The following is a 22,581-nucleotide window of genomic DNA, read 5'->3' on the forward strand; positions in this document are numbered from 1 at the left end:
AGAGAAACAAAGTTAGACTTTATCCAAATGACTGCTGCACTGCTCATCTCACGATTATACTAAGTATGGGATTCAAGCTTTACTAATATGGAAGATAATGAAGTTATTCCAGCTTGTGGAGAAAAGACAGACAGTAAGTGTTTGACAGCAGAAGGGAGGGATGATTTTTTAGTAAATTGAGCATAACACCGTTCACAGTTTGCAGCAACCCATGTGACTGACTGCCTCGCAATGTCTCTGGATTAAAACTGTACATTGACAGTCTGTGCTCTCTTGATGCTCAAATTTGCCAAACTGGTGTTCAGATTCACATAAACATATTTAGTTATAGCCACTCTGCTTACTGTTAGTCATCCGTGAAGTAACTGACCATTGTTAAAATTCTGATTAAGATTAAGGTCAGTTACTACACGGATGACTAACAGTAAGCAGAGTGGCTATAACTAAATATGTTTATGTGAATCTGAACACCAGTTTGGCAAATTTGAGCATCAAGAGAGCACAGACTGTCAATGTACAGTTTTAATCCAGATTTCCACGCACTCACCACTAACTTGGTCCTTCTTAGCACCAGCAGCTCTTCTCTGCAGGAGTCCCAGGACATGTGACTCGGCTCCCTCTCTTCCTGCCAGACCTAGACAATCAGGAACATGGCAAGAAGAGAAACAGTCACACTCACACAGTCACGTGAATTAATGCAGAAGATGCAGAAGAATAAGAAAAAAAGATGGCAGTAGGCACATTATATAAATTTATTCATCCAATATGACCAGAACAAGGGGTCACTTGTATAGATCATATCCCTCAGACAGTCATTTATATAATGTGCCTAGTGCCATCTCTTTCTCTTATTCTTCTAGTAGAAATATGATCAGTATGGGAGACGGTGACAAACATGCCACATGGAAAAAACATTACTCACTCGGCAGGCAGACAGGCACTCAGTCTTTTGCTGCAGCTCCCTCCTCTTCAGTACTGTAGTTCCCGCCACCAGCCGATGAGATCATGATGCCTGATGTCAGCCCAGATGCTCCACCTCCCAGTGCTCACATACACAGCTCTTAGTGTGCGAGTGTCACGTGACAGCTGCCTCTCGCACACTAAGAGCTGTGCGGTAAGGAGAGCTATAGGCTGGCCTGTAGGTGGCACTGCAGTCAATGCAGTTTTAAAGTGGAAAGGTCTTTTGCCTATACTTCTACCTATCGCACGTGCGATAGATAGAAGTATTAGGCAAAAGACCTTTCCACTTTCAGCCTAAATGTTTTAAAATGACCATTTTAAATGTTTTTAGTTAAAACTGCAGTGGAGCCTGGATGAATGTTTTTATTTAAATCAGCAAAAAAAAAAAATTTTTTTTATTTATTTTGTTTTATTTCTCACTCTTTTTTTTTCTTTTTTTTTCGTCAGGGGTCAGGGTGTTCATCAGGGGCATCAGGGGCCAGGGGGTTCACGTGCTCAAGTGCTCCTATAGAGGAGCCTCCACTGAGGTGACCGCGGAACAAGACCGGCAACTGCAGAGCCATCCAGCATGGTGATCGTCTTCGTACGATCACCACCATACACTGAGGATTGAGTACAAGGTACCCGTTTAAAAAATGGGATACCTTGCATTCCTATTGGCTGACATTTTCAAATCAGTCAATAGGATGAGAGCTACTGAAATCCTATTGGCTGTTCAAATCAGAGATTAAAACAGAAAAGAGAAAGCGAGAGAGAGAAGGTGAGAGACAGAGAGAAAGACTTAAATTGAGAGATAGAAGTGTACTGTCACAAACCATTTATTTTTACATCAAGGACAAGCAATAAGGCTTGTACAATATAACCGTTTTCAGCAGCATTTCATACAATACATAAAACCTCATTTTGAATACATACAGTGTTCCATAAGTTAAATATACTATAAATACACTTAAATACTTAATGCAGACTCTATTGATAAAGAGAGCTTTTATTTCTTTCATGCGTTTTGCAGAATGAAGATAATTTCACTAATATGCAGCTCTCAAGTTAAGGACTGGTCATTTTTTCATTGTGGGAATGTATTGTATAAATAAAATAATACACACAATGCACAGTAACAAATAGTACAAAAAAACCCCACATCATTTTCTGTACTTATCTGTCTGTATTTAAAAAGGGTTCAGAGACTTCTGTCATTTTCTTTGTCAAATCTTAGAAAATGATGCTTTGATTTATGAAAGTATTTATGTGAGATTAGGGAATATTTGTGGCTTCTTATAAAAAATATTGTAAACTGTTGAACAATTGATAAATGTATGTGTAATTTTACACTTTTGAGTTTGCTTCACACCTTATAGTTTCTAGTTATTTTAGAGTTTATATGCTGCTACAAGATTAAGCAAAAACAAACAAACAAAAAAACCACAAAAAAAACTTTATTGATACTGTACCCCATTCCATTCAAGCAAAATTCTAATTTGTATACACATAAAATATTAGGGTCATATGCTTAAAAAAGGACTTTATAAAATATATTGCATAGATAGATTTTCTTGAGTGTTTGAATACAAACCCATTTCAAATGGTTTGAAAACCCCCATGCAACCAATTTATCACAATGTGTTCAAATGCATTATTTGACTATTCAGACAATTTAACAGATGAATTACAATCAAAAAATGATTTTTTAGATTTTTAAATGTAATAAAATGTATTAGTACTCTAGTAAAGCATATCAGAAAAATTACTTAAGTAACATAGGTTACAAGTTATAACATACATAAGGTGTGCAGTCGATATGCACTAAAAAAAGGGTACCAAGGAAACATACAGTTCAGGAAAAAATACCATATATGAGGGGAACATATCAAGAATGCCATATTAGCGGATTTAGTATTTAACTGGTACTATAGCACAGAACTAGGCCATACATAATGTTTGTATACGATTTATTTAACCTCTTCGCTGCTGAGCCATTTTCACACATCTATACTGAAACTATTTTTAGTTGTTTGGCCCTCATTGCATTAACACATACATTTAAAATCTTTTTTTTCTGTGAGGTAAAACGCAAATAATACCTTTTTTTTTCTTGCAGACATTGGGGCCTATTTATCAAGCCGTCAACCGCAAATACGCTGGAATTCCGCAGCGTAATTGTGGAGAGCTTGATTCGCCTTATTTATCAAAGGCTACAGACCGGCAAAAGTAGAATTTTGTGACGTAACATACAATCCGCCGGTCTCAGTCCAACACAGATCGATGCTTACGTCACTACAGATGTTCCGAATGCAAATTCGGCACTATCTGACTACTTTTGCAAGTTATCAAATATCTACCAGGTACGCTCTGCACTATTCCGGCCCAGCGTACCTGGTTTTCAATCCGCCGACCTGGAGTCTGAAAGCAGCGAAAGCTATGTTCGCTGCTGCCCGATATCCCATTGATTCCTATGGTAGAATAAAAGTTATGTTTACACCTAACACCCTAACATAAGCCCCGAGTCTAAACACCCCTAATCTGCCACCCCCTACACCGCCGCCACCTACTTTATACTTATTAACCCCTAATCTGCCACCCCGACACCGCCGCCATCTAAATAAAAGTTATTAACCCCTATTCCGCCGCTCCCGGAGCCCACCACAACTAAATAAAATTATTAAACCCTAAACCCCTGGCCTCCCACATCACAAGCATTTACTAAACCTATTAACCCCTAAACCGCCATCCACCCACATCGCCATAAACTAAACTATTAACCCCTAAACCTAACAACCCGCTAACCTTACATTAAATATTAACTCATCCCTATCTTATAATAAATTTAAACTTACCTTTAGATTTAAATTAACTGTATTAAACTATGAATTAATCAACCCTAACTTTTATACTAAAATTACATTAAACTATATTAAATTAATAATTAACCTACCCTAACTATTATAATACAATTACATTAAACAATATTAAAATAAAAATTAATCTAACCTAACTTTTATACTAAAATTACATAAAACTAACTACAAATTAAATTAACTATATTATATATTTACACCTAACCCTACTCAAATAAATTAAATCTACACTAAAAAATTACAAAGTTACAAAAAACTTACAACTAAGTTATAAAAAATAACAAACACTAAGTTACACGAAAAAATAAACACTAAGTTACAAAAAAAATAAACACTAAGTTACAAAAAATAAAAAAGAAATTATCAAAGCTTTAAACAAATTACACCTAATCTAAGGACCCTATGAAAATAAAAAAGCCCCCCGAAAATAAAAAAAACCCTAACCTACAAATAGCCCTTAAAAGGGCTTTTTGCGGGGCATTGCCCCAATGTAATCAGCTCTTTTACCTGTAAAAAAAAATACAAATACCCCCCAACAGTAAAACCCACCACCCACACAACCAACCCCCCAAATAAAAAGCTAACTAAAAAAACCTAAGCTCCCCATTGCCCTGAAAAGAGGCATTTAGCTCTATTGCAGCCCAAGTCCTAATCCTAAAACTAAAACCCACCCAATAAACCCTTAAAAAATCCTAACACTAACCCCAGAAGATTTACTTACAGTTTTGAAGACCCGACATCCATCCTCCAAGAAGCCGGGAGAAGTCCTCAACGAAACAGCCAAAGTCTTCATCCAAGCCTGCAGAAGTCTTCATCCAGACGGCATCTTCTATCTTCATCCATCCGGCGCGGAGCGGCTCCATCTTCAAGACATCCGACGTGGAGCATCCTCTTCTTTCCAATGACTACCGACGAATGAAGGTTCCTTTAAATGACGTCATCCAAGATGGCGTCCCTTAGATTCCGATTGGCTGATAGAATTCTATCAGCCAATCGGAATTAAGGTTGAAAAAATACTATTGGCCCGCATGTTGAGACTAAAAGACCACAAAGGACAGATTTCAGCCAGATCGCCTTTTTTGGGTGATTTAGGTAGTGGGACACCTTTTCTGTGCTCACTCAAACAGGTAGCACTGCCTGGAATACATCAAGGGCCCCAACATGCACCACCAGTATAGAGACTGTACAGGGTTCTACAGGGACTTGAGCTATAGGGGTAGATTTATCAAGCAGCGGATGCTGCAATCTACCCCCGAAGTTTCAGGTCTGCCTGAAACTTAAGTTAAGAAGCAGTGGTCATAAGACTGCTGCTCCTTAACTCATCCGCCACCTCTGAGGTGGCAGACAGCAATCATCCCGATGGACAGCAATCATCCTGATCAGATACGATCGGGATGATTGACACCCCCTGCTAGCGGCCGATTGGCCGCAAATGTGCAGGGGGCGGCATTGCACAAACACTTCACCAGAAATGCTTGTTTCGGTACTGATCGATGTCGGGCAGCCCAACATTTGGTAACTTTACCCCATACTGTTTAGATAGACAAATTTTATGTCTACAGTTTATTTATCTCTTTGTAATAAAACCATAAGATGTGGTAGGTCTCTATTGTCTGAATTATTATTGCACTTGCGTGTGCCATATGCATTTGCCTCAGTGCTGTGGGCTCTTTGAGAAATATGTTTTACGCAGCGAAGGTGCAGCAAATGTTATGTTTGTTCAGAATGCCCCAGGCTTTCTGTCTCAGGTCTACCTGTGAGGCTTCAGCAGATGTGGTGACCAGCCAGTCTGTCCTATCTTCTCTAAATGGTGTAGAAAGAGGTTACCTATGCAAAATATCTTTAGTGAATTTATTTTTATTTTTTAATCTTTTAAAAGAAATAATTTTGATCCTTCAGATTGACAGCAATTTGTTAAGGAAATTTTAGAACACAACTGAAAATTCTAATAATGTGCCTGCAAGTACAATCTAGTACTTCAGCATCTGTTAAAATAATATTTAGTATGTAGACGTGTCACTTGCTGATTGTTAATTAGAGTTTCTTTACTACAGATGGGAGAATAGAAAAGGAAACGCACATAAAAAAAAAATAATCAATTTTGGTGCCTTTGCTCGCAAAGTAAACAGTGCAGCCGGGCAAACATGATAAACAGGATCTAATTACATCAAAACACACTAAAATAATTAACTGCTTCAATGAACTGTAATTATGGGAAAACTTCAATAGTCCAGAAAACAAGAATCACAGAATACAATATAAAACAACGTAACCATGCTGTCCGAAACTTAGTAAATCATATTCTGCTTTAAGCAGCATAAACAAAAATATTTTTGATAAATTTCCTTTTCTTTCTTTTTTGTTTATGGTGAAAATGTACTAAAAAATACAAGTGCATGGAGAAATACATTATTTCAGATAAGTCATTCGTCACGGAAAAAAAAATTGTTAAGCGGGTTATACAGAATTATTTTATTAATGAAAATCCATTTGTTGGCTATTTCCTATGGGTAGCAAATACAATATTTGCGCTCCACTCAGTAATACCAGCGAACGCAAATGTGCGCTGGTATTACAAGTTAAGCCCAATGCGAACGCAATCTCATGTTTGCATTGCCTGGAAGCATTGCGCTCACAAGCTTCCATAGGCTCCAATGGGAGCCTTGTTCTGATGCTGTGAGACACTGCAAATAACCTAGTGCAGCACAGGGGGTATTTAAAATATATATGTATATGAATATATACAGATATATTTATGTGTTTATATGTGTATATACAGATATATTTATGTGTTTATATGTGTATATACAGATATATTTATGTGTTTATATGTGTATATACAGATATATTTATGTGTTTATATGTGTATATACAGATATATTTATGTGTTTATATGTGTATATACAGATATATTTATGTGTTTATATGTGTATATACAGATATATTTATGTGTTTATATGTGTATATACATATATATTTATGTGTTTATATGTGTATATACATATATATTTATGTGTTTATATGTGTATATACATATATATTTATGTGTTTATATGTGTATATAGATATATATTTATGTGTTTATATGTGTATATAGATATATATTTATGTGTTTATATGTGTATATAGATATATATTTATGTGTTTATATGTGTATATACATATATATTTATGTGTTTATATGTGTATATACAGATATATTTATGTGTTTATATGTGTATATACAGATATATTTATGTGTTTATATGTGTATATACAGATATATTTATGTGTTTATATGTGTATATACAGATATATTTATGTGTTTATATGTGTATATACATATATATTTATGTGTTTATATGTGTATATAGATATATATTTATGTGTTTATATGTGTATATAGATATATATTTATGTGTTTATATGTGTATATAGATATATATTTATGTGTTTATATGTGTATATAGATATATATTTATGTGTTTATATTTGTATATAGATATATATTTATGTGTTTATATGTGTATATAGATATATATTTATGTGTTTATATGTGTATATAGATATATATTTACGTGTTTATATGTGTATATACATATATATTTACGTGTTTATATGTGTATATACACATATTAACACATAAATATATACTGTATGTATATAAGCATATACATACAGGGAGTGCAGAATTATTAGGCAAATGAGTATTTTGACCACATCATCCTCTTTATGCATGTTGTCTTACTCCAAGCTGTATAGGCTCGAAAGCCTACTACCAATTAAGCATATTAGGTGATGTGCATCTCTGTAATGAGAAGGGGTGTGGTCTAATGACATCAACACCCTATATCAGGTGTGCATAATTATTAGGCAACTTCCTTTCCTTTGGCAAAATGGGTCAAAAGAAGGACTTGACAGGCTCAGAAAAGTCAAAAATAGTGAGATATCTTGCAGAGGGATGCAGCACTCTTAAAATTGCAAAGCTTCTGAAGCGTGATCATCGAACAATCAAGCGTTTCATTCAAAATAGTCAACAGGGTCGCAAGAAGCGTGTGGAAAAACCAAGGCGCAAAATAACTGCCCATGAACTGAGAAAAGTCAAGCGTGCAGCTGCCAAGATGCCACTTGCCACCAGTTTGGCTATATTTCAGAGCTGCAACATCACTGGAGTGCCCAAAAGCACAAGGTGTGCAATACTCAGAGACATGGCCAAGGTAAGAAAGGCTGAAAGACGACCACCACTGAACAAGACACACAAGCTGAAACGTCAAGACTGGGCCAAGAAATATCTCAAGACTGATTTTTCTAAGGTTTTATGGACTGATGAAATGAGAGTGAGTCTTGATGGGCCAGATGGATGGGCCCGTGGCTGGATTGGTAAAGGGCAGAGAGCTCCAGTCCGACTCAGACGCCAGCAAGGTGGAGGTGGAGTACTGGTTTGGGCTGGTATCATCAAAGATGAGCTTGTGGGGCTTTTTCGGGTTGAGGATGGAGTCAAGCTCAACTCCCAGTCCTACTGCCAGTTTCTGGAAGACACCTTCTTCAAGCAGTGGTACAGGAAGAAGTCTGCATCCTTCAAGAAAAACATGATTTTCATGCAGGACAATGCTCCATCACACACGTCCAAGTACTCCACAGCGTGGCTGGCAAGAAAGGGTATAAAAGAAGAAAATCTAATGACATGGCCTCCTTGTTCACCTGATCTGAACCCCATTGAGAACCTGTGGTCCATCATCAAATGTGAGATTTACAAGGAGGGAAAACAGTACACCTCTCTGAACAGTGTCTGGGAGGCTGTGGTTGCTGCTGCACGCAATGTTGATGGTGAACAGATCAAAACACTGACAGAATCCATGGATGGCAGGCTTTTGAGTGTCCTTGCAAAGAAAGGTGGCTATATTGGTCACTGATTTGTTTTTGTTTTGTTTTTGAATGTCAGAAATGTATATTTGTGAATGTTGAGATGTTATATTGGTTTCACTGGTAAAAATAAATAATTGAAATGGGTATATATTTGTTTTTTGTTAAGTTGCCTAATAATTATGCACAGTAATAGTCACCTGCACACACAGATATCCCCCTAAAATAGCTAAAACTAAAAACAAACTAAAAACTACTTCCAAAAATATTCAGCTTTGATATTAATGAGTTTTTTGGGTTCATTGAGAACATGGTTGTTGTTCAATAATAAAATTAATCCTCAAAAATACAACTTGCCTAATAATTCTGCACTCCCTGTATATATATTTGCAGTTTAAAATAGTCCCCATAGGCCGCTATGTAAAGGCACTTTTCAGCGCCAATTTTTTTTACCCCCACATCCCCTCACTTTAACCCCTTATAACTGCTTCATGCCCCTTGTACTGGCCGGTTATTTAAAGTGCGCACGTAAACAAGCAAATTTGCCCCTTTACGGGTGGAAATTAAAATAGTGGAGAGGAGATTACAGGGAGAAGGGGGTTTACAGTGTGAGAGAGTAGTTTTGTGTTTACGTGTGTTGGAGACTATTTGAAGGGTTAGGTGTTAGGTGTGCAGTCAGTGTAGTGATGATACATTTCAAGAGATGGTGGTCAGAGAGTGGGAATGTGTAGTTAGTAAACTGAGAAACAGAACAATGGTGGCTGAAGATTAGGTCAATTTAATGTCCATCATTGTGAGTGAGAGAATTATTCCACTGTGAGAGACCAAATGATTAGGTTAACTCCAGAAGCTTTGAATCTTATCAATGAGAATATTGTAGTCCCCAAGAATGATGGTAGGTGAGTTACAGTTGAGGAAATACGGTAGCCATGAGATGAAGTGGTCAAGGAAATGGGTTGGTGACCGGGGTGGGGGGGGGGGGTTGATAAATGACAGTAACATGAACAGATGGGGGTGAGAATAAATGAATTGTATGGACTTCAAGGGAAGAGAATGTGAGGGAGGTGTGTGCCAGGTGTGCAAGGTATTTTTCTTGGTGAATGAGCCTCCATGTTATATATACAATATCAGAACAGATACATAAATATAAAGAGATACAATGTACAATATAAAACATAATTACTAAGACAGAATACAATTTTCTGGGAAAAAGTACATTTATGTGCAAAAAATGCAATATAAACAAACTTTATTACTATAGAGAATTGCCCTAACAGTAAGGATTGCACTAGCAATGGTAGTGTTCCACTGAGAAGAACCCTGGAGGTAGACTAATTTGTTCATAAGGTAAATGGCCTGTGAAAAAAGGCTGCTCCAGTGCCAGGTGTTCTAGTACTCAGTACTTTCAAATACTTTCCAGAAGGTAACAATTCAAGTGCACAGTATATACGTATATGCATTTTGTTATTGGCTAATCACTGTCACGTGATATAGGGGGAGGGAAAATCGGATTAACTTTGAAAGTGCTATTGTGTTGTATTTTTTATTGTGTATTTGTCAATTATTTAGTTGTCCTTTAACGGGTTGTTCATGTATTGCTTTCAGATGAAATGGGATGAATATGGAATTCGTCCAAAAACAAAGACACATGCCTGCTACAAGAAAAAGAAATTAGCAACTCTGCCTATTATTATTAATGGAGCATTTATCTATTATGTTAATTTTTATAAGGACATAAAAATCCCTAAGAAATGTATGCTGAATATAAAAAATATAAATTATGCTTACCTGATAATTTTATATCCATCGTAGGGAGGAGAGTCCATAGCTTCATTCATTACTTGTGGGAATTAAGAACCTGGCCACTAGGAGGAGGCAAAGACACCCCAGCCAAAGGGGCCTATTTAACAAAGGTCTGTCGGACCTGATCCGACAGTGCGGATCAGGTCCGACAGACCTCGCTGAATGCGGAGAGCAATATGCTCTCCGTATTCAGCATTGCACCAGCAGCTCTTGTGAGCTGCTGGTGCAACACCACCCCCTGCAGATTTGCGGCAACCAGCAGGGGGTGTCAATCAACCCGATCGTACGTGGCAATGTCTGTCCACCTGCTAAGAGCAGGTGAACAGGTTATGGAGCAGCGGTCTTTAGACTGCTGCTTCATAACTGGTGTTTCTGGTGAGCCTGAAGGCTCGCCAGAAACACGGGACTTCAAGCTACATACGGAGCTTGATAGATATGCCCCCATGGCTTAAATACCTCCCCCACTCCCTTCATCCCCCAGTCATTCTGCCGAGGGAACAAGGAACAGTAGGAGAAATATCAGGGTATAAATGGTGCCAGAAGAAAATACTAAATTTAGGTCCGCCCATCAGAGATACGGGTGGGGGCCGAGGACTCTGCTCCCCACAATGGAAATAAAATGATCAGTTAAGCATAATTTATGTTTTCCATCTAAAGGGGAGGAGAGTCCATGGCTTCATTTATTACTTGTGGGAACATATACCCAAGCTTTTAGAGGACACTGAATGAAACCGGGAAGGTAAAAGGCGGACCCTTAATCTGAGGGCACCACAGCCTGTAGAACCTTTCTCCCAAAAACAGCTTCCGCAGAAGCAAAAACGTCAAATTTGTAAAACTTAGTGAAGGTTTGCAAGGAGGACCAGGTAACCACCTTGCAAATTTGCTCCATAGAAGCCTCATTTTTGAAGGCCCAGGATGAAGTTACCATTCTAGTGGAATGAGCCGTAATCCTCTGATTATGTCCAACTGTCTCATAGGCCAAGCGGATCAAGCTCCTCAGCCAAAAAGACAAAGAAGTAGCAGAAGCCCTCTGACCCCTGCGCTTCCCTGAACATACAACAAAAAGAGATTTAGATTGTCTGAAATCCTTTGTGGCCTGAAGATAGAATTTCAAAGCACGAACCACATCCAGGTTATGAAGTAACCTCTCCTTAGGAGAAGAAGGGTTAGGACATAAAGGAACAACTATCTCCTGATTGATGTTACGGTTAGACAACACCTTGGGGAGAAACCCCAAGCCTGTGCGAAGAACAGCCTTATCCGCATGAAACACCAGATAAGGGGGCTCATATTGCAAGGCTGCCAGCTCAGAGACTCTGCGTGCCGATGCAATGGCCAACAGAAAGAGAACCTTCCAAGAGAAATCCTTTATGTCAAGAGAATGCATAGGCTCAAACGGAACCCTCTGTAAGACCTTAAGAACCAAGTTTAATCTCCAAGGTGGAGCAGCCTGCCTAAAAACAGGCCTGATTCGAGACAGAGCCTGAACAAAAGATTGGATGTCAGGGAAACCCGCGAGTCTCCTATGCAACAGAACCAATAAAGACGTAATTTGTCCTTTTAGGGAACTAGCAGCAAGACCCTTCTCCAAACCCTCTTGGAGAAAGGACAAAATCCTGGATACCCTCACCTTGTGCCAAGGGTAGTCATGACTCTCACACCAGGACAAGTAAGTCCTCCACACCTTTTGATAGATGCGTTAAGTGACCGGCTTTCTTGCCTGAACTAGAGTGTCAATCACATTCTCAGAAAAAACCCTCTTTGCCAAGAATAAGCGTTCAATCTCCACGCAGTCAGCTTCAGAGAAGCTAGATTTTGATGTTGAAAAGGACCCTGCTCCAGCAGATCCCTGCGACAGGGTAACCTCCACGGCGGAGAGGATGACATCCTCACCAGATCCGTAAACCACGTCCTCCTTGGCCACGAGGGTGCAATCAGAAGGGAGGACACTCTCTCTACACGAGGAAGAAGCAGTAACGGAGGAAATTTGTATACTAGACCGAACCTCCAAGGCATCGCTAATGCATCTATCAGCTACGCCTGGGGGTTCCTTGACCTCAATCCGTATCGCGGAAGCTTGCAATTCAATCTTGATGCCATGAGATCCATCTCTGGCGTCCCCCATCTGAGACAGATCTCCGCAAACACTTCGGGGTGAAGAGACCATTCCCCCGGGTGAAAAGTTTGCCTGCTGAGAAAATACGCCTCCCAGTTGTCCACACCCGGGATGTGGATTGCAGAGAGCGAACAGTTGTGGGCCTCCACCCACTCCAGAATCCGAGACACCTCCCTCATTGCCAGGGATCTCCTCGTGCACCCCTGGTGGTTAATGTAAGCCACCTAGGTAATATTGTCCGTCTGGAACCAGATAAAGCCGAAGTCTTCCAGGCGAGGTCACACCCTCAGAGCATTGTAGATTGCTCCAGAATATTTATTGGAAGAAGAGACTCGAAGTGAGACCACTTCCCCTGTGCCATCCTGGCACCCCAAACAGCTCCCCATCCCACCAGACTCGCATTGGTGGTCACAATCTCCCAGGACGGTCTCAGGAAGGATTCCCCATGGACAGGTGATCCGGGTGGATCCACCAGGAGAGGGAAATCCGAGTCCATGCATCCATGTATATCAACATGCACAATTGAAGAGTTCTGAGATGAAACCTGGTGAATGGAATGATGTCCATGCTGGAGACCATGAGCCCAATCATTTCCATGCACTGAGCTACAGATGGTCTCACTGTAGACTGAAGGGCAAGACAGGTAGACGCCATCTTTGTGCGTTGCTTGTCCGTGAGAAAGATCTTCATGGAGACAGAATCTATGATCGTGCCCAAAAACTCCACCCTGGTACTGGGAACCAGAGAACCAGAGTTGACCTTCCAATCGTGAGATTGAAGTAACTGCAGCAGGACCATGGTGTGGGCCTCTGCCAGATGAAATGATGGGGCCTGAACCAGGATGTCATCCAGGTAGGGCGCCACTGTGATGCCTTGGGATCTAGCTACTGCTAGGAGGGCCCCCAGAACCTTTGTAAAGACTCTCAGGGCCGTCGCCAGACCGAAGGGGAGATCCGCGATCTGGAAATGCTGATCCAGAAAGGCAAATCTGAGGAACATGTAATAGTCCCTGTGAATCGGAACATGAAGGTAGGCCTCCTTCAAGTCTATAGAGGTCATTGCAGCCCCTCTTGAACTATGGGCAGAATGGATCTTATCATTTCCATTTTGAACGATGGAACGGACAGGAACTTGTTTAAACATTTGAGGTCCAGAATTGGGCGGAACGTGCCCTTCTTCTTTGGGACCACGAACAAATTGGAGTAATACCCTAGACCCCTTTCTGCATGGGGTACTGGTACGATAACCCCTAGAGCGGAGAGATCCAGCACACAACCCAGAAAAGCCTCCCTTTTTTCCGGCCTTGAAGTTTGACAGAAGGAATCTGCCCCTGGGCGGAGAGGACTTGAACCCTATCCTGTAACCCTGGGCAACTACCTCCAGAACCCAGGGGTCCTGGACATCCTGCAACCAGTTGTCTAAGAATAGAGACAATCAGCCCCCCACTCGGTCCACCGACCAGTTGGGGGCCACCCCTTCATGCGGACTTAGTCTCGGCTGGCTTCTTGTTCTCCTTAGACTTGTTCCAGGCTTGGACAGGCTTCCAGGTGCCCTTTCTGTTGGTCCACTTTCGCTGAGGTCTGTTGGCGTTGCTCCTTATCCCCACGAAAAGGACGAAAATTAGAACCCTTAGGTTTTGATTTCTTATCCTGGGGATGGCACCCTTGCCTCCTGTAACCGTGGATATGATAGAGTCCAGACCAGGACCGAACAGGATCTTGCCCTTAAAAGGCAAAGACAGCAGCCTTGTCTTAGAGGTCATGTCTAAGACAAGGCTGCTGTCTTTGCCTTTTTAAGGCACACAACCCAGAAATGCACACAACCCACGATTTTAGCCACAGAGCCCTGCGTGCTAGAACCGAAAAACCTGATACCTTAGCATTCAGGTGGATAAATTGCATATTAGCATCACGAATGAAGGAATTGGCCACCTTTAGGGCCTTAATCTTCTCCTGCACCTCCTCGAAAGAGGGTTCGCCCTCAATCATATCAAATAAGGCGTTACACCAATATGACGCAGCTCCAGCAACCGTAGCAACCGCCGCTGCTAGTTGAAAAACAAACCCCGTGTGTTGAAACAGAAAAGCTCACAATTTCAGAATAGAATTACAGGAAAATGTTGCATATATATATATATATATATATATACACACACACGATTTAACATTTTATATTACCATCTCAATGTGTTAAATGTACCTTTAAAGGTATTTATTCTGAAGATTTATTTTGTTCTTTTGAAAGCCAATACTGTGATTTTTACCTTCTGAATTCCCCGACCTGTGTATTACTCTTGTATCCAGTGGCAGTTTTAGGGTGTACTTTTAGGGGGTACTAGAAGGTGCCATAAGCTGTCAATCATTTCTGTAACCTCTGAGGAACCGGCTGCATAGAATTGGCAAGGTAGTGCTTTTTTTGCAAAATGCAGATAGAGCTAGGAGAGCAGTCAAAAACAATGCGGGAAAGGTCGGAGGATATAAGGTCCTCCATCAATATCCTACATCTTTGATATTTAGCTTTATAGTTAATATTTTTACTTACATTTCATGGTTTAGTATGGGCTCTAGATCTGGTCAAGATCCTTGCAGACAATCTAAAACCTAATATGAGAATAACTTATGGCAAAGCATATTTGGAGGTCATTGCAAAATGTTGGAGGTAGAACGGCTTTTAACACATAGGCCAGCATTTATCATTGCAAATTGCAAAACGCTTGTGCAATGTTAAATACGGACAGCGTATTGCTGCAATAAATTGCCATTGCTAATATTACACTAGCGTTTCGCATTTTGTGATCCCGGGGGGACTGGTTCACCTGAGATAACACTGTCCGCCCAGCAGATGATAAATGCTGGCCTTTGTGAGTGTGAGTAGGTGTTGTCAATCAATCCAGGGCAAACATACCTGGTTAATTTAATCTGCAAGTTTATAGCTGGTGTACTGGTTAGGAAGCTGCGGTCTGATGAACGCTGTTTCATTTTGCTGCAGGTTCGCTCATTCATATGCAGCTTGATAAAAGGGGCCTTATAAAGAAGATTTAACTGCAGCATAAGCTGAGCTAAAAACCCAGTTATAGCCTTTATTCACTCACTGGGTCAGATTACAAGTGGCTTTCGCCACGTTAACTAAAGTTATAAGTATAATTATTATACTTTATTTATAAAGCGCCAACATATTCCGCAGCACTGTCCATGGGTACAATTAATTTAAATAAAACAATGATATCAAACTTGTAAGAGACAAGACAAGATTTTACAAACACATACAGGAGGAATTAAGGGCCCTATTCCTGTGGGAATTTACAATCTAGGAGTATACAGGTGGCCCTCGTTTTACAACGGTTCAATTTACACCGTTTCAGAATAACAACCTTTTTTTCCAGTCATGTGACTGCTGTTGAAAAGCATTGAGAAGCAGTGCATTTATTAAAATAGCCAGTAGGTGGAGCTGTCTGCTTGTGTTGCAGCAAAGCCAAGCAAGCTGAAATTAATCAGTTTAACCAGACCTGAGCTATCGAGCAGATTTCAAAGGAATAAGATCTTCCTGTCTATAACTCAGTCCAGATTGGAATGCATAGAAAGAACTGTTTGCAGAAAAATGCAAGTGAAGTCTGTGTTGTGTGATTATTTTATTAGGTTTATAATGCTGTTTAGCAAATGTTTTTGTTCATTTAACTTAGTTTAATTATATATTTTGTTCATTTCAAAGCTTTAAAAATAATGTATTAGGTGTTGCTTATGACAATGTTGAGAGGGGCTTGGAACCTATCTCCCTCACTTCCCATTGACTTACATTATAAACTGGGTTTCAATTTACAACGGTTTCGATTTACAACCATTCCTACTGGAACCTAACCCCGGCGTAAACTGAGGGTTACCTGTAATTAAAAATAACATATTAGATAAGAGTACTGTTGCACTAGCATTTTTTTCAGTGAGCACATAGGGCTGCATGTTTTAGGGCTTACTGCAAGTTTAGAAGCAGTGGCGATACGAGCTTAGAGTAGCAAACATAAATCACTCTAACTGACAGGCTCTTCTCTCGTTTTATTGGTTGTGCAAAAGCAATGGTTGGCAATGCACAAGGGAATCCTTGTGCAAAGATAACTATAGGCAGCAGACTTGCAGCGCCGGCTATTTGCTCTTTGTAAAGACAGATTCCCTAACTGAGAATGTTGTTTGCTAGCCTTTTAGTATATGGAGCCGATAGTGTACACAGCTGAAAAAGGTGTTGTTTTTAAAAAAAGCTGAAAAAGTTTCACTGACAATAAACAATTACTAAGAAGACAAACACTTTGGACTAGAGTACAAGTGGACCGCTAACTAATCACTCGCCTGCAAATGGGCAAATTTGCCTATTTGTGGGCGTGCAATAAATAACCAGCCATTACTAGTGGTTGGTTATTGCTACTGCAAGCTCGCGGTAGCAATTACTGCTCTGAAAACTAACCAGAGGTCAGACCTCTGGTTAATTTTCTAAATGTCTCCCAATTGCCCCCAAACTTAGGTGTTAGTTTTCTTTACATTGCGGTCTATGGAAATTGTGTGTTCCCTGTAAATATATATGTATATGCTTATATACATATATATTTATGTGTTAATATACACATATACACACATAAACACACACACATATATATATATATATATATATATATATAATCATATACATATATATTTAAATTTGCTGCCCATTGCTGCTTGACTTACCCCCTTCGCTGCGCTAGGTTCTCAGCTGTGTCTGACGGCATGAGAATGAGGCTCCCATTGGAACCTATAGAAGCCTGCTCTCGTGAGCGTAATGCTTTAGTGCAATCTTGTGTTCGCATTGCACCTCACCTGTAATACCAGCGCACATTTGCGAAAGTTATATTTTGCACTTCACTTCTGGCCATATGTATTTTAAGACTCAAAAAAAGAGCGTTATTTGTTTTAAATGTTAATCTAATGATTCAGTTTGTTCAGAAATAGTCCATTATTCTTTTATTTTAACATCATAGAACAAAAGAGATGCTCAATCTAGGAACAAATAGGAAATAACTTGTTGTTGGGCAATATTAATAAACCTCCATAAATAGTGTCCAAAACAGGGGAAGCATGACATACAATAAAAAAAAAACAACAACAGATAAAAATATAATTAAAAATAAATGATGAAATTAAATGTACCAAATAAATTTATCAGTTTATATTTTGAGTAAAAGATTAGCAAATACACCATGAAGTGGGTTAGGGACAATGTCTAACAAGAAACTCTACAACAGTTTAAAAAAAAATTATATATATATCCTATAATAATAAAAGGCCAAGTGTGTTTGTCCAAAGCTGTCATGCGCAGTAGAGACTGTGCGCGAGGACAAACACACCTGGTCTTCCAACTGACCTGACGTTGTGTGGTGGAGTGGGCGTGGTCGGACGGGTGCGGAGTGGGTGTGGCCGGGCGTGGCGCGGGCGGGGCCAGATGGGGCCAGATGCCGAGAGACAGAGAGCTCTAAAGAGGGTGGATAGAGTGAGCAGAAGAGAGTGCATAGAGAAAGCAGAAGAGGGGGGATAGAGAGAGGGAGAGAGAGACAGCAAAAGAGAGAGGGGGAGAGAGACAGCAAAAGAGAGGGGGGAGAGAGAAAGCAAAAGAGAGGAGAGAGAGAGACAGCAAAAGAGAGGGAGGAGAGAGACAGCAAAAGAGAGGGGGGAGAGAGACAGTAAAAGAGAGGGGGAGAGAGCGCAAAAGAGAGGGGGGAGAGAGCGCAAAAGAGAGGGGGGAGAGTGAGCAAAAGAGAGGGGGGAGAGTGCGCAAAAGAGAGGGGGGAGAGTGCGCAAAAGAGAGGGGGGAGATTGCGCAAAAGAGAGGGGGGAGAGTGCGCAAAAGAGAGGGGGGAGAGTACGCAAAAGAGAGGGGGAGAGAGCGCAAAAGAGAGGGGGAAAAAGCGCAAAAGAGGGGGGGGAGAGCGCAAAAGAGGGGGGGGGGAGCGCACAAAAGAGAGGGGGGAGAGAGCGCAAAAGAGGGGGGAGAGAGAGCACAAAAGAGAGGGGGAGAGAGCGCAAAAGAGAGGGGGAGAGAGCGCAAAAGAGAGGGGGAGAGAGCGCAAAAGAGAGGGGTAGAGAGCGCAAAAGAGAGGGGGAGAGAGCGCAAAAGAGAGGGCGAGAGAGCGCAAAAGAGAGGGGAGAGAGCGCAAAAGAGATTGGAGAGAGAGCAAAAGAGAGGGAGAGAGACAGCAAAAGAGAGGAGAGAGAGAGCAAACGAGAGGAGAGAGACAGCAAAAGAGAGGGGGGAGAGAGACAGCAAAAGAGAGGGGGGGGAGAGACAGCAAAAGAGAGGGGGGAGAGAGACAGTAAAAGAGAGGGGGAGAGAGACAGCAAAAGAGAGGGGGAGAGAGACAGCAAAAGAGAGGGGGAGAGAGACAGCAAAAGAGAGGAGGGAGAGAGACAGCAAAAGAGAGGGGGGAGAGAGACAGTAAAAGAGAGGGGGGAGAGAGCGCAAAAGAGAGGGGGGAGAGAGCGCAAAAGAGAGGGGGGAGAGTGAGCAAAAGAGAGGGGGGAGAGTGCGCAAAAGAGAGGGGGGAGAGTGCGCAAAAGAGAGGGGGGAGATTGCGCAAAAGAGAGGGGGGAGAGTGCGCAAAAGAGAGGGGGGAGAGTACGCAAAAGAGAGGGGGAGAGAGCGCAAAAGAGAGGGGGAAAAAGCGCAAAAGAGGGGGGGGGAGAGCGCAAAAGGGGGGGGGAGAGCGCACAAAAGAGAGGGGGGAGAGAGCGCAAAAGAGGGGGGAGAGAGAGCACAAAAGAGAGGGGGAGAGAGCGCAAAAGAGAGGGGGAGAGAGTGCAAAAGAGAGGGGGAGAGAGCGCAAAAGAGAGGGGTAGAGAGCGCAAAAGAGAGGGGGAGAGAGCGCAAAAGAGAGGGCGAGAGAGCGCAAAAGAGAGGGGAGAGAGCGCAAAAGAGATTGGAGAGAGAGCAAAAGAGAGGGAGAGAGACAGCAAAAGAGAGGAGAGAGAGAGCAAACGAGAGGAGAGAGACAGCAAAAGAGAGGGGGGAGAGAGACAGCAAAAGAGAGGGGGGGGAGAGACAGCAAAAGAGAGGGGGAGAGAGACAGTAAAAGAGAGGGGGAGAGAGACAGCAAAAGAGAGGGGGAGAGAGACAGCAAAAGAGAGGGGGAGAGAGGCAGCAAAAGAGAGGAGGGAGAGAGACAGCAAAAGAGAGGGGGAGAGAGACAGCAAAAGAGAGGGGGGAGAGAGACAGCAAAAGAGAGGAGGGAGAGAGACAGCAAAAGAGAGGGGGAGAGAGATAGCAAAAGAGAGGGGGAGAGAGACAGCAAAAGAGAGGGGGGAGAGAGCGCAAACGAGAGGGGGGGAGAGCGCAAAAGAGAGGGGGGAGAGAGCGCAAAAGAGAGGGGGAGAGAGAGCGCAAAAGAGAGGGGGCAGAGACTGCAAAAGAGAGGGTGGAGAGAGTGCAAAAGAGAGGGGGGAGAGAGCGCAAAAGAGGGGGAGAGAACGCAAAAGAGATGGGGGAGAGAGCGCAAAAGAGAGGGGGGAGAGATCGAGCAAAAGAGAGGGGGGAGAGAGAGAGCAAAAGAGACGGGGGAGAGAGAGAACAAAAGAGAGGGGAGAAAGAGAGAACAAAATAGAGGGGAGAAAGAGAGAGCAAATGAGAGGGGAGAAAGAGAGAGCAAAAGACAGGGGGGATAGAGAGAGAGCAAGGGGTGGGACCGCTCTACTGCAAAAAATGGCCTGTGTACACGGGCTTTAGGACTAGTATGTGTGTATATATATATATATATATATATATATATCAATGAATTTAGCTGATTTATATGAAATAATACTACATGGGATTCTCATTCACACAAAGGAGGACGGCCCTGCTACTTAGCCACAATTAAACTTCCATGATTCAGAATACAATTTTAAAGAGACATTTACTACTTTTTTTGTTCTCTTGGTATCTTTTGCCAAAAAGCACACCTAGGTAGTTTCAGAAGCAGGGAACTAGCTGGTGGTTGAAGACTACACACACATGTTTCTTGTCATTGGGTCACCACGTGTTCCCAAGTACCAGTAGTGCATTGTTGCTCTGAAGCTGACTTCAAGTATGTGTTTAACTCCTTTGCAGGCAGTTGTACAATAATAAAATGCACTAACACATTACAGTATTGTTTTGCATGTTTCTTCCTTTAACTTCGCTTTAAATTGACTGCAAGAAAAAAAAATACTATGAAAGCCATGTCAGTAGTACAGTACAAAATCTGAGCAACCTTTTGGATGAGCCGCGGTAGAGATCACATGGCATGTTTACAGTATGGTAGCTGGTCAGCTATTTAAAGAGACATTGGGGCCGATTTATCAAGGGCCAAATGGCCCCTGATGCCTGTTTCCGTGTGAGCCTTCATGCTCGTCGGAAGCAGCAGATATGAAGCAGTGGTCTTAAGACAGCTGCTCCTTAACTGGTCCACTGCCTCTGAGGCTGCGGTCTGCAATCCACCTGATCCTATACGATCAGGTTGATTGACACCCAATGATAGCGGCCGATTATCTGCAGGGGGCAGCATTGCACACTGAGTACCTGCACACCATTCTGGAATTCTTTTTGTATGTTTTGATACCCATGTTTTTACCCTACAAGGATTTATGATAAAATTTTGATTTTTTTTTAATATACTGGGATTTCAAGTGCGCTTTTGTTTCCTACTTCTAATTTCACTTTGTTCAATTTGGCGTGCTGAGTAGTCACGCAGGAAGGAGCTGCCTTGACCCATGACCCAGTTATCCTGTGAGTAAGGGAAATGAGTTCCCGCCCTCTCTCTATTGTGCCGTTGTTGGCGGACTTTTGAATCAGGAGTGCTCCGTTGTGCAGATTCTTCTGTTTTTTTAGTTCACCAGAACTGCGTGCAATGTTAAATGCCGACAGCGTATCATGTCCGCCAGACTTTGATAGATCGGCCCAATTGGGGCTGATTTATCAAGGGCCTGAAGGCTCGCCGGAAACAGCAGTTATGAAGCAGCGGTCTTAAAACCGCTGCTCCTTAACTGGTCTGCCTGCTCTGAGTGGCGGACAGCAGTCAACCCGATCCTATACAATTGGGTTAATTGACACCCTCTGCTAGCAGCCGATTGGCCGCAAATCTGCAGGGGGTGGCATTGCACAAGCAGTTCACCATTGTACAATGTTAAATGCAGATAGCGTATACTGTCGGCATTTAGCGATGTCTGTCGGACATGATAAGCACAGCGGATCATGTCGGACAGACATTGATAATTCGGCCCCATTGTACTTAATCTATTAAGCTTATGAAAGAACAACATTTAAACAGGTTGATTTTTTTGGCCTCAAAGAATGAAGTAAAAGCTGTGTGCACAGTTTAATCTGCAACCCCCACCAGAGAGAAACTGCAATCCCCTTCTGTCAGTCACATGCAGAGCACTGTTACCCCTTGTCAGCCACAGTAACCCATATCAGCTGCATTCAAATCACTATTAACCCCCTGTATGCCACATTACCCCCTTGTCAGGTTCATACAGAGCACTGTTACCCCTTGTAAGCAACAGTAACCCATATAAGCTTCATTCAATACATTATTAACCCCGTCGGCCACATTACCCCCTTGTCAGGCTCATACACAGCACTATTACCTCTTGTCAGGCACAGTAACCCATATTAGCTGCATTCAAATCAGTATTAACCATCTGTCTGTCACATAATCCCCTTCTCATGCTCATACAGAGCAGTAGTGAACTAGTTTACTTAAAGGGATACTGAACCCAATTTTTTTCTTCCATGGTTCAGATAGAGCATGGAAATTTTAGGCAACTTTCTAATTTACTCCTATTATCAATATTTCTTAGTTCTCTTGCTATCTTTATTTAAAAAGCCGGAATGTAAAGCTTAAAGGGATATGAAACTCAAAATGTTTCTTTCAAGATTCATATAGAAAACAAAATTTTAAGCAAAATTCAATTTACTTCTATTATCTAATATGTCTCATTCTTTAGATATCCTTTGTTGAAGAAATAATAATGCACA

At 41.5% G+C, this 22,581-nt stretch overlaps 1 protein-coding gene across 3 annotated transcripts in view; it reads right to left on the reverse strand.

Annotated features, from left to right (window-relative positions):
- TOM1L1 (target of myb1 like 1 membrane trafficking protein) overlaps positions 1-22,581 on the reverse strand; it is a 263,459-nt gene that overhangs the window by 109,491 nt on the left and 131,387 nt on the right. For 2 of the 3 annotated variants that reach the window (XM_053708287.1, XM_053708301.1), the window contains one exon: positions 548-634. The exons of the other annotated variant lie outside the window; for it this stretch is intronic. In XM_053708287.1, the coding sequence (XP_053564262.1) occupies positions 548-634 (87 nt within the window). The remainder of the gene's footprint in view (positions 1-547; positions 635-22,581) is intronic. 3 annotated transcript variants of the gene reach the window in all.

This window comes from Bombina bombina, chromosome 1 (assembly GCF_027579735.1).
Source record: "Bombina bombina isolate aBomBom1 chromosome 1, aBomBom1.pri, whole genome shotgun sequence".
In the NCBI taxonomy this organism is placed as follows: Eukaryota; Metazoa; Chordata; class Amphibia; order Anura; family Bombinatoridae; genus Bombina; species Bombina bombina.